Raw genomic sequence first — 12,723 nt, 5'->3', positions numbered from 1 at the left:
ACAGAAGCTGTCCCAGTTTCTCATTTGATCCCAGAATGTCCCGCTTTTCCTTAGGACGTCCCTATTTTCATCGGAGGAACGTTGGAGGGTATGGGAAAGGCTCTCTCAGCATGAAGGCAGGGGACCAGGGGCAGGGGACATACTGCACCGCGAGGGCCACATTCTCTTCTGGGCAACATTCTGTGGGCCACATGCTGAGTGTTGGGGTCAGGAAGAGAGGCAAAGCTGGATAGAGAAAGGTAAAGGGACCCCTGACCATTAGGTCCAGTCGTGGCCAACTCTGGGGTTGCAGTGCTCATCTCGCTTTATTGGCCGAGGGAGCCGGTGTACAGCTTCCGGGTCATGTGACCAGCATGACTAAGCCGCTTCTGGCGAACCAGAGCAGCACACGGAAACATCATTTACCTTCCCGCCGGAGCAGTACCTATTTATCTACTTGCACTTTGGCGTGCTTTCGAACTGCTAGGTTGGCAGGAGCAGGGACCGAGCAATGGGAGTTCACCCCGTCGCGGGGATTCGAACCGCCAACCTTCCGATCGGCAAGTCCTAGGCTCTGTGGTTTAACCCACAGTGCCACCCACGTCCCTGGATAGAGAAACACATGTAAAAATTACTTTCTAAGTAACACCCACACACCCCTCTCTATCTTCTATCCAGGCAAGCAAAAGGCATTACTGGAGTTCAGGGACACATTCCAGCCAGGCAAAAACACCCAGAGGATAAAGTCCGACTGGCAAGGGGTGTGGCCTGGGGAGAGGGGGTGTGGCTGGGGAAATGAGGGTGTTGCTAGAAGGGGGTGTGGCTACCTGGAGGACTGTCTGTGGCTCCTGGGCCTGAGTTTCCCCCTCTGTGCAGGAGACCTACCTCAAGACCTGCGTCTGTGATGGTCGATCTCTTAAGGCTCATGGATTTCACCCCCTTCTTGGACAGAGGATAGTTATCGATGAACTCACAAATGTCCAGGTCAGAGACGCCGACCAGGCAAAACCCCTCAAAACCCCTGATAGCAAAACCCTGGAGGTTGACAAACTCCTTGTCTCCACTGGGCAGGACGTTGTAAAGCTCTTTGGTGTGTAGCACCGGCGTCAGGCCCACCCAGAACTTGGGCTGGTACAAGACCCTCCTCCATGCCTTGCAGACCTGGGCCAGGACACACTTCTCGCAGGCGGAAAAGTACGTAAACAAGCGGTTGAGGATCTTCTCGTCCACAGCCAGCTGCCGTTCACTGGGGGAACCGGAGAGGCCTTCGAGGGAAGTGACCTCCCCGTTTGTCGGGGAAGCCTCGCTGGAGTTCAGTCCCACCATGGCAGCTCCAGAAGGAGATGGCACCCCGGCCAGAGCCGCCAAGGACAAGGGTGGCGCCAGGCCGGGGATGGGCAGGTCGCTGTGATTTGCTAAGGCTGGACCGATGAGAGCAGGCACAGATGAAGGCTGGCACAAGCGGTTTTTCATCGCTGGCGTCCCTTTGGTGATGCTGGCAGAGCCGAGTCCATTGGCCTGGGCGGGAATCTTCACAAGTCCATTCCGGGGTAAACATGGAGGTTTCGTATCACCGTTACTCTGGTTCGACATCTTCCAAGGTCACTCTGGAAAAACAACAAGGAAGGCTGTTAGGGAATTGGACCCATGGCGCACCAGGGAACATTCGGCTTTTCATTGAATCATCTTGCAGGTGGAATTGCCCCCCTTTTAGATGGTAATGGGCAGAAGTGTAGTGGCCTATGATCACAGTAGGTTGAAGACCCATTACAATTTATGAAGTAGGGTACCAGCAGCGTCCCTGTTTCCAGCATCCTAGGGCCATCCAATCAGCATGGAAGGGGAGCTTTTGAGCCAATGAGAAGAAATCTTCTCACACTTTGTGCTGATTGGAGTCAATCAGAGTGAAAGGAGGTGAATTAGCCACTGAGGATTGACTCCTAGGGTCACTCTGTGCATAGGAAGAACAACATAGGAAGAGTTGCTCCAAAGCTAAGCATTTAGGAACACAGAAAACGGAAGGGGAGCTTTAGTTTAAAAGAGAATGATGTTCAAGTTCTGTTACATATAATGGAACTTCAAGGAAAATACAACTTAAGTCACTTCAAAAGAAGATATCGGAACACTCCAAACCATTTGCCCATGTATGTCTACAGAAAATAGTAAATCTGGGTGAAAGGCAACACATGGAGATCAGCACTAACTGTTGCAATGCATCCCTAATTAATATTGTATAATAGCAGTATTGTACAATCTTAGAAGGTTGCATAATCTTAGAAGTGGGTACGGCTTTGAGGGGGCATGGCTGTGACTGGCAATAGGTATTGCTTTGCTTACTTCATCAGCATTTGGGTGTGAATTTCTCCCATCTTTGCATACAAGTTTTGATGAAATGTACATCTTTTTGCAAAGAACTTTTCCTAACATAATGCATTTAGGAATGTTATTTTCATGAATATATTAATTTTTGTGTGCACTTTCTCCTATAATATATGCATTTTTGTAAACTTTGATTGCTTGGAAAACTGCACTAAAAATTCAGGTATGTGCGAATTTTGAAGAAGAAGAAGTTTGGATTTGATATCCCGCTTTATCACTACCCGAAGAAGTCTCAAAGCAGCTAACATTCTCCTTTCCCTTCCTCCCCCACAACAAATACTCTGCGAGGTGAGTGAGGCTGAGAGACTTCAGAGAAGTGTGACTGGCCCAAGGTCACCCAGCAGCTGCATGTGGAGCAGGGATGCATGTGGAGCAGAGACGCGAACCCAGTTCACCAGATTACGAGACTACCACTCTTAACCACTACACCACATGTTGGTTCTCACAGTGATACGGAAATTGCAAGTTTGATACATTCCCCTTTCAGTATAATACCTTTCAGTGAATTTCTTCCCCATCCCTATCCATGGGGAATGTTTTACACGAAGCAGCATTCCATCAACCAAGCTCCCTCTGACAGCCCAGAGATCCCTCCCCCTCAGCGAGTGCGAGTCCTGAGTCTGCCGCTCTCTCCAGTAAACTAAGCAGAAGGTTGGAAATTGAGCCAATTTTCCTTTAGTGAAATCTTGGTTGCTGAATTCGTCTTGCTCTGCTATTGTCATGTGAATGAAACTTTCCGGCCGTAACCACAGCAACCAAAGGTGGCAGCTTTGATAGCAACTTAATCCTGGGGCTTGCAAGAGTGGGCGGTGGTGGTGCAAGGGAAGCCCACACGTTTAATATTGGTCTTCTAGGAGAGAACAGATTAGGAAGCATAGGAAGTTGCCTTACACAGATCAGACCACTGGTCTATCTAAGCTCAGTATTGTCTTGACTGGCAGCAACTCTCCAGGTTTCCCTACCCAGAAATGCCACAGACTGAATCTGGGTGGAGGATGAAGTCAAAACTAGACTGAGTTGGCTCTGCCTAACATGGGCTCTGACTCCCCCTACTGTTGGGCTCCCTGTCTTCCACCCTACCAGCAACAAGGGCCATCAGCTGCCACTGGATTGAAAGTGCCTTGTTTCCAAAGAGTCTTCATCCTTTTTCTTTCCAGTTACTTCTGGCCATAAGCATTGTCACCATTTATTATTTTTTAAAAAACCCTCATGATTTATCTACTGCCTTTATTTATATGCTGGACCCAACATTACTAGAACTGGAGGATACAAATATTTTACATATTTTTAAATCCCACACTTTTAAGATCACACTTCATTTTGCATATGTGTTATCCATTGAACCTAAATTCAGAATTCACACACGCTCAGGTAGCTTTTCTGGTTTGTTTACAGGGGACCGTTTTACCCAGCTGCCTGGCAGGACTCCTAATGCAGGCCTGCAGCAGGGATTTCCCTGAGCCAAGAGATGGATGGATGGGAAGACAGGTGTGGAGATTGGCTTGTGCTTAGCAGGTCACAGCACAGATAATTCACAGGGCCTGACTTCAATACAGTGTGCAACACAGTGCACTGCTGGACCAGAGCGTTTGCAGACCATAGTTGTGATGCTCTGGCTGCTAGAGGGTGCCATCTTGGTTACAGAGCCTGATCACTTAAAGAGCTGAACAAGATGATGTGGTAAAATATATTTCCAGCCCTGTCCCTCAGTCCAGAGAATAGTGTGGCCCCAGAGAGTCCAGGCACTGGCCAGCTCTGAACTAAAGTGCACACTTGCATATTGAGGTATACACAATCAATAAAGCCTTAGCTAATGTAAGCCATTATCAGTATCTTATGCGCCTCAGTATTGCATTCAACAGAATTTCATGTTTAATAAGAATGGGGAGGGGGGGCGGCGATGAAAAAAACATAGCACAAGCAATAGCTCAAACGTGCAGAAAGAAATCAGAATTTGTAGACTCCAAATGGTTATTTCCAGTACACGAAACTGATTGACAAACAGCCGGCGGTTGTCAGGAGTTAGAATGTGTGTGGGACCAAGATAAACTGTTGCTTGGATTTTCTTATTTCCCTCTGCCCTCTTGCTTCCTCCTCCTCCTCTTATTAAACTTTTGCATCTCCCCTGTTCTCCATTAGTGAACCCATTTGCAGAGGGGTGTGTGGGTGTGGGTGCGTGTTAGTGTTCTTTTTTTAAAAAAAAACCATGTGCTTCTGTAAATCTTGCGGGTCCCTCTGAGCATGCAGACACCTCCCTTCACTGCATCTATAAGGCCAATTGCCATCCATAGTGATCCTCAGGCCCTATCCAAGTTGGCCGCTAGAGGGAGAAATCTGGCTGCCACCATCCCACACGTTAACACTCCTTTGCTGGAAAAGAGCAACACAGTGGAAGCTGGTCCTTTGGAGCCAATGGGGCACCAACCTCAGTCTGCTCCCAGCCAGGTCCCCTCTTACAACCAGCCCCAGGGTGTGGCACGAGCCATCAGCTCCTTCCTCCTTCGTTTCAGTTTTGCTCTTGCAGAACTCAGCAGGGAGGAGGATGGAGTCAAAACGAGAACCAGTTGGCTCTGCCTGCCATTGGCTCTGACTCCATCTGCAGTTGGACTCCCTGCCTTCTGCCCCACCAGCCCCAGTGGGCATCAGCCACCTCTGCAGCCGTGACAACTGCCCACGGCACATAAAGCAATCGCTGCTGTTTTTCTTCATGAAAAGGATGGGAGCCGGGGAGAGAATTGCAATTTTAGATAGAGGAGGCAGGGACACTTCTTTCCTTCTTGTGTTGCCAGCTGACCTGAAAAAATCATTTTGGCCTGCTCTTGTGCATCGAACAGCAGATTAAGGTGCAGAAATAGGCAAGGGAATATTTTGATGACAAAAGCAACCCGTCATTACCTCCTAACACAGGTGCGGGGAACATTTTGCAGCCTGAGGACCACATTCCCTTCTGGGAAACTTTCCAGGGGCCACACGGCAGTGGGGAGCAGGGCCCGGGGCCAAGGGGGCAGAGTAATGAATGTGAATTTAACTTCTGTACCGTAATCTAGTTCCTATGCACATTCACACACCCCATCTCTATCGATAAATTCAGGCAAGCAAAAGGCATGATCAGAGCTCAAGGGCACTTTCTAGCCAAGCAAAAGCACCCAAGGAAGGAATGGAATTGGTCTGCTGAGTGGGTGTGGCCAAGGGCCAGACAGAGAGGCCTGGAGGGCTGCATTTGACCCTTGGGCCCAAGATACACCATGCTCTAACACCTGCACACCAACCTGCCACTAAGGGACAGCTGCGGCAGCTGGTTGAAAAGTTGGCAACGGCACTGCCTTCCCCTTGCCCTCGCAGGATGTATTTCTAAAGTGCTTTTTCAGTCTATAAATAAGCCCATGAATTATTAAGGGTGCCTTCCACTGGCCAGGCCTTGGACTGGGAAGGCCCCAAAATGGCAGCAGCCCCACAGCCTGTCGCATCCCATTTGCCTTGGGAGGTGCACCCCCCAAAAAAAAAACCTTGAAAGGGAGAGGGAGGGAGGAAGCAAAGAGTCTGCATCCCAGGAGACTCGCCAGCACAGACATGTTTGAAGCAAGGCTAGGATCTGCTGTCTGCCGGCCTGGACGCTGCTTGCAATCACGTGCCAATGCAGATGACTGCCTGTTTCTATGCTGAGCCAGCTGGCTTGGAGAAACCCCACAAAGACACACACACAGAGAGAAAGAGAGATGCTCAACAGTCATGCTTTCCTCTCCACTGACAGACAACGGGCCTTCCTTCAGTTAGGGCAGCTGGCTGAGAGAGGAATGGAATACAGATGCTGCGTCGTTTCCCCCCTTCTTCTGAAAAGCCATCGGTAGCCTCTCCATTTGCACCACCCCACATTCTGCCCCACAAGAACTCCGTGGCCAAAAGAACTAGATTCTGCACCCTGTTTAAATGGCACTGAGTAGTAAGGCGTGCCCTCTCTTAGGAGACAGGATTGATTTTGCAATGTTTACTATTTTAACCAGGAGTTCTGGCATGGAGAGGGAACCTTTTTTCAGTCAGAGGGCCGCTTCGGAGCAACTTTCCAGGGGCCACATGCTGGCATTTTGGCATGGGAAAAAGTGGGAGCAGCAATGAAGGTAAAATGTATCTTTGTGCAGCAGGCTAGTTTCTATAAACGCAGAGAGAGAGAGATAAGCAAGAGGCATTATCAGAGTTCAGTGACATATTCTACCCGGACAAAAACACTTGAGGGGGTAGACTGGGAAGAGCCATGAGGGCCGAGAAGAGAGGCCTGGAGGGCCACATTGGATCCTCATGCCTTGGATTCCCCACTAAGTTAGAGGGATCCCAACCACTGAACATATGTTTCCATCACACTTCTAGTTTTGGATACTTCACCAGGCAGCTTCCAGCACTAGTATCACAACACTGGATCTTTGCCTCCCACTACCCTCTGCTCCAAAGGAGACCCCCCAAAGGAGATTGACAAAGCTGACAATGACCTAGGAGGAAAGGTTAAAGGAGTTGGTGTGTCTTGACTAGAGAAGAGACAATTAAGAGGCTGTATGATGCTGTTTTGGATGCTTTAGTTGAGATTCCTCCATTGCAGGGGGTTGGACTAGATGGCCCTTGGGGTCCCATCCAACTCTACAATTCTATGATAGCCACCTTGCCATGGTCAAATATATGATGGTGCAAATGTCTTTCCTATTGTTCCAGAGCAGGGATTGTAGGCATGGCACTCATTAGATGTTGCCGGACTACAGCTTTCATCATCCCTTACCATTGGCTATGGGTCTTAAGGCAGTTCTGCAACATCTAGAGAGACTATTGCTGCCCTGGAGGTGAAGCCTCAAACTTAGCAGTTCAAATCACAATAAAAACGATAGGGTGAGCTTCCTGGCTGTGGAAGCTGTTTGATAGTAGAATAGACTGCCGTAGAAAGTTGGGGACTTCTTCATTAGGGTCATTGCTCAGTGGTAGAGCACCTGCTCTAAATGCACAAGGTCCCATGTCCACTCCCTGGCATCTTCAGGTAGGGTTGGGAGAGACTCATTATCTGAAACCCTGGAGAGCTGCTGCCAATCAGTGAAGACAAGACTGAGTTAGATAGACCAGTTGTTTGACTCAGTCTAAGGCAGCTCCCTGTGTTCCCAGTGAAATGAATTGGTAGAAGCTTGCATCCATCCCAGGCTCACTTAGGTTGAAAACTGGATCATAGCATGTCGAGTGTATGCTTGCTGTGCAAGAGAGCCCAGACTCTATTCCCATCATAACCAGTTCAAAAGCCTCTCAGGTAGCAAGTGATAGGGGGAAAGACCTTTGGATCAAGATCCTGAAGAGTCACTGTCACTGCCATCCCCTGTCACATGCCCTCTATTTCCATTTAAATCAGAGTCACACTTTCTAAACATGCACCTAGGTGCAGGCAACAGCATGGGCACAGTTCCTGCAAAAATTGTGTCCTCTTTTTCTCTTGTGTGCATTTTGTGCATCTGTTTTTGACAATGTGAAACTGGCAAACTCCATGTGTGCACATGTGTGTATGCTCCCCTAAGGGGATTATTTATTTTAGGCACATGGCAGGGGGTGCAAGGGAAGGGAAGACCGCCGTTGGAATTATCCCGACCTCAAGCAGATGGAACATGGCGATAACTCCCAAGCCAGGTGGCGGAAGGGAAGGATGGTTTGTAAATAAATATGAATGAGTCAGATTATGTCTGGCTGGGTGGCAAGCTCAATGGGAAGCTCCCCAATGAGGGGACTGCCCACAAACCCTCTGGGTTCTTCCGGCTTCCCAGTAGCCTCTTCTTCCCATCCCACACCCATTTCTGACTGAAGAGGGAGGGAATCAGAGAGAAGGCCAAGCAAAATCTGTGTTTTTCTTGTTGTTTTCCTGCTTGATGTGGAGGTAGAGACTGGTGAAGGTTGCCACTTTCCATTAGCTGGCTCCTGTGCCTTTTTAACAGAAGCTTGTCTGCAAACATCCTGTTTGTTCAGCATCCACCCTCATTTGCCTGCACAAAGCTCACAAGGTGGTTAGACAGTGACTGGCCTTTATTGAGGATCCACTCTATGCAGGGCTGTTATATCAGACCCTCCAAGTGTCAATAGTTTCCAGGGACGTCCCTGATTTAGAGAAGCCATCCCGGTTTCTGATTTGATCCCGGAATGTCCCACTTTTCCTTAGGATGCCCCTATTTTTGTTGGAGGATATGCAGTTATCTGACCCCGCCCCCAAGCCGCCTGAAGGCAATTCTATATAGGGAAGTTTCTACATGTTTAATGTTTTATTATGTTTTTTTATTTATGTTGGAAGCTGCACAGAGTGGCTGGGGCAACCCAGTAAGATGTGTGGGGTATAAATAGTAAAATTATCATTATGGAATGGGACGTCCCTATTTTCATCAGAGAAATGCTGGAGGGTATGTGTTATATGGCAATGAGTCTCCACCCCAATTTGCTTGCAGGGTGTTTACAAGGGATGCCAAACTACCCAGGGTCTCCAGATTCACCTGCTGCTCCCCCAGGTGAACAAGCTGGCTTCATTACACACTCACACATCCCTTTTTCTCTCTGTCCTCCATCCAGCAATTAAGAGTCACAATCAGAGTTCAAGGACACATTCCAGCCCATCAAAAACACTCAAGGAAGGCATGAAACAGAGCCAGTGAGGGGTGTGGCCTACAAAGAAGGGGTGTGGCCTAGGAAGAGTTTCAAAGGCCAGAGAGAGAGGCCTGGAGAGTCACATTTAGTCACTGGGCTTGAGATTCCCAATCTTTAGTTTATCTAGCTCTGGGTGGTGATTTGAGATGGGGGGGGGATTTAAATCAGTCTGCATTTACAGGTAAGCCTACCTAAATCACATTTTCTGAGATAACTACATAAACTGAAACACACTTATCCTTTGAAATTTGCACTTCTGTGAATTTTGCAATGTCATTACTCCAGTCAAGTAAAGTGTGCATAAAAATGCATATAATAATGAAAATAACACACAAAAATGCATGATATTAGGCAAAATTGCATAGGAAAATGTGTCTATTTGAATAAATTCACACTAAAATGCTGATGAATTTTTATGAGGGCAATTAAGAAAAAATCACATGATGTGGAAATGTGGAGAGCTGAATATAAGACTGGAAAAAATGAGAAATGGGGAGAAACAAAAATGGACAGATCCATCCGTAGTAGTGACAGGCAAATTCCAAACATATATGCTCCCCTTTGAAAAAAAGCTCCCTATGTAGTAAAGAACACATTATGGAGAAAGGTGTCAAGCAGCCTGCTCCTTTAGATGCTAGCTAACTAGACTAAGGGAGTTTTTGAAATGAACATATTGGGATTTGCAAGCAGAAGCAATTGTGCTGCTGGGTTTTCAAATGACCTTCTCTCTCTCTCACTCTCTCTCTCTCTCTCTCTCTCTCTCTCTCTCTCTCTCTCTCTCTCTGTGTGTGTGTGTGTGTGTGTGTGTGTGTGTGTGTAAAAGGTAAAGGAACCCCTGACCATTAGGTTCAGTCGTGACTGATTCTGGTGTTGCGGCATTCATCTCGCTTTATTGGCCGAGGGAGCCGGCGTACAGCTTCCGGGTCATGTGGCCATCATGACTAAGCCACTTCTGGCAAACCAGAGCAGCTCAGGGAAACGCCGTTTACCTTCCCACCGTTTACCTTCCTATTTATCTACTTGCACTTTGACGTGCTTTCAAACTGCTAGGTTGGCAGGAGCAGGGACCGAGCTCGGAGCTCACCCTGTTGCAGGGATTTGAACCACCGACTTTCTGATCGGCAAGCCCTAGACTCTGTGGTGTGTGTGTGTGTGTGTATCCCCCCACATTGGTGGGGGGGGAAGCTGCACAAACTAGCCCTCCCTGCACTGGCAGAGGAAGAGGAGTGGGGGGAGCGCAATCCCCAGGGTGCCATTGTGGCTGCCCCCCCGCTCTGGGCACCCTGCCCCCCCCCAGGCGGTGCGCCACACCCCCAGGACGCGCGCCACACCCCTGCCGGCAGCACACCGTGCTCCCAGGATGCGCGCCAGCCCCCCAGGTGCTGGAGCATGAAGCTTCGCCACTGCTTCCCCGGTGTCCTAGTTTACGACATGCATCCCCCCCCAACCTCTTCCATGGAGGAAGTATTCACAAATATGACACTCACACCCTCGGTTGCATCCTAAAGTGGTGCAGTCCATAATTCCACCCCCCTGCAGCCTGCCTAGTGTGCAAATAGGTTCTCATCTCCAGCCGCCTCCATCTTTAGTGTGGGCGTGAGGCCTGAAGCAACTCTAGGACTCATCGCACTGCAAAGGGGAGGGGGGACCACTGAGGCTGTCTAGGCCCATTTTGATCTCGGAGGCCGTGGGCTCTGCAGATTCCAACCGGTGCCTACAATGCCATCAGGCACAGATCCTCACACTCCCAAGTGGGAAAAGCTTTAGGCTCTCACTTCAAAGGAAAGGTGCCAATTATGGGCTCACATCCTCCCACACCTCTCTGCTGCAGCACTGGCAGCAAGCACATCGTGCGAGCCCAGCATGGGAGCCGAAGATTGGGAGACAGCACTATTACCCACAGTCTTGGATAGAGGCACAGTTCTCCTGCAATTGCTGCGAACAAGCAAAGGGTGGATGGGGCGACCCTTTGCAGAACACCATAGAAGAGGCAACGCACCGCGAAGCGAAGAAAGGAAGGCTCAGATTTGCAGGAAATCTGTGCCTGCTCCTTTATATGCATTTAGAAACAACTGCTATTCCTGAAACAGAACTACACAGTGCATTTCCCCATGGTGAGGAAGATTGTGGTTCATTGCCTTGTGTGTGCATGCTCTGCCTGCTGTCCATGGTGCTGAAACAGTTGACCAGCAACTGTAACCCTCCACCCAGCTCTCCCTTCTTACGGTTCTTTATTTTTAAATCAGACTTGAACTGGGCAGCTTTTGAACTAGATGTATGTTCTCTGTAATGCAGAACACAATTCCTGGCATCTCCAGACAGGGCTGGGAGAAGCCCCTGCCTGAAACCATGGAGAGTCACTGCCAGTCAGTGTAGACAATGCTGATGTGGATGGAGCAACAGTCAGACTCAGTATAAGGCAACTTCCTTTGTTGCCTTTTGTGATAATCTTCTAAGCTGTTGCTTATGAAATGCTAAAGGCGCGGGCATGGCTTAGCTACAGTTGGAGAAAGTCAGGATGTGGGCTTGCAAGATTGCCTTACCCCATGTGTAGGAAACATGGGCCCAGGGGCCGGATGCAGCCCAATTGCCTTCTAAATCCGGCCCACGGACGGTCCAGAAATCAGCATGTTTTTACATGAGTAGATTGTGTGCTTTTATTTAAAATGCATCTTGGTTATTTGTGGGGCATAGGAATCCATTCATATTTTTTTTCAAAATATAGTCCAACCCCCCCACAAGGTCTGAGGGACAGTGGACCAGCCCCCTGCTGAAAAAGTTTGCTGACCTCTGGCTTACCCCACATGGGCCCACTCAGCTGCTTCCATCTGCAGAACTGGTGCTGTTGCCACATAATACTCATTTTGTATTTGTAAGAAATGAAGCTTTTAATGTGGCCACACCTACACTTTGGAACTCCTTGCCTATTGACACCAGGCAGGTGCCTTTGTTGTACTTGTTTCAGCTCCTTCTCAAAACACTTTTGTTTAGGCAAGCCTATCCCAACATATATAATAGCAACATGTGCTTTAATGTGGTTTTCAGCCTCCCGCACTCCTCTGCATCCAGCCAGTCCATGACAATTCATCAAGCTGGAGGGCTTCATATTGAGAGGAGGACCGTAGCTTAGTGGTGGAACATTTCCTTGACATGAAGAAGGATCCAGGTTCAGTCTCTGGCATCTCCAGACAGGGCTGAGTGATACGCCTGCCTTAAACCCTTGACAGCTGCTGCCAGTCAGTGTAGAGAGTACTGAGCCAGGCCATTCCTGGAAGCTTATACTGAATCAGATCATTTGTCCATCTAGCTCAGTATTGTCCATGCTGACTGGCGGCAGCTCTCTGAGGTCTCAGATAGGGAATCTTTCCCAGCTTTCTAGAAACTGAACCTGGAGTCTCCTGGACGCAAGACATGCACTCTTCCATGGAGCTACAGGATGGAGCAGACTTCTAGATGAACACATGCGATAGTTATATGCATAGAAAACAGATTCACCCATTCATCTACCTCTAAGTCCAAGACTGCTTGCACTTCTGTTCTGGGCACCTGATCCACCTTTGATTTTTATTTTTCACCCTAATAGGTGAAGATCACAATGCAACCACAGGACAGTCTAGAACTGCCAACAGTGTAGTTTTCCCTCCTGCAAAGTCACAGGATTCAAGGGGTTGGTTTGATCCATCTGCCTCCTTTTCAGGTATGCTAAATTTACTTGGAATC

General features: G+C 48.6%; 1 protein-coding gene across 1 annotated transcript in view; it reads right to left on the bottom strand.

The window, feature by feature from the left end:
* FBXL16 (F-box and leucine rich repeat protein 16) overlaps positions 1-12,723 on the bottom strand; it is a 53,196-nt gene that overhangs the window by 10,032 nt on the left and 30,441 nt on the right. Inside the window, exon 2 of the mRNA XM_081888024.1 lies at positions 865-1,586. Within this exon, the coding sequence (XP_081744150.1) occupies positions 865-1,572 (708 nt within the window). The 5' untranslated portion in view covers positions 1,573-1,586. The remainder of the gene's footprint in view (positions 1-864; positions 1,587-12,723) is intronic.

Source organism: Podarcis melisellensis, assembly GCF_964234715.1.
Source record: "Podarcis melisellensis genome assembly, chromosome: 14".
NCBI lineage: Eukaryota > Metazoa > Chordata > Lepidosauria > Squamata > Lacertidae > Podarcis > Podarcis melisellensis.
This window is presented reverse-complemented; position numbering and strand designations above follow the sequence as displayed.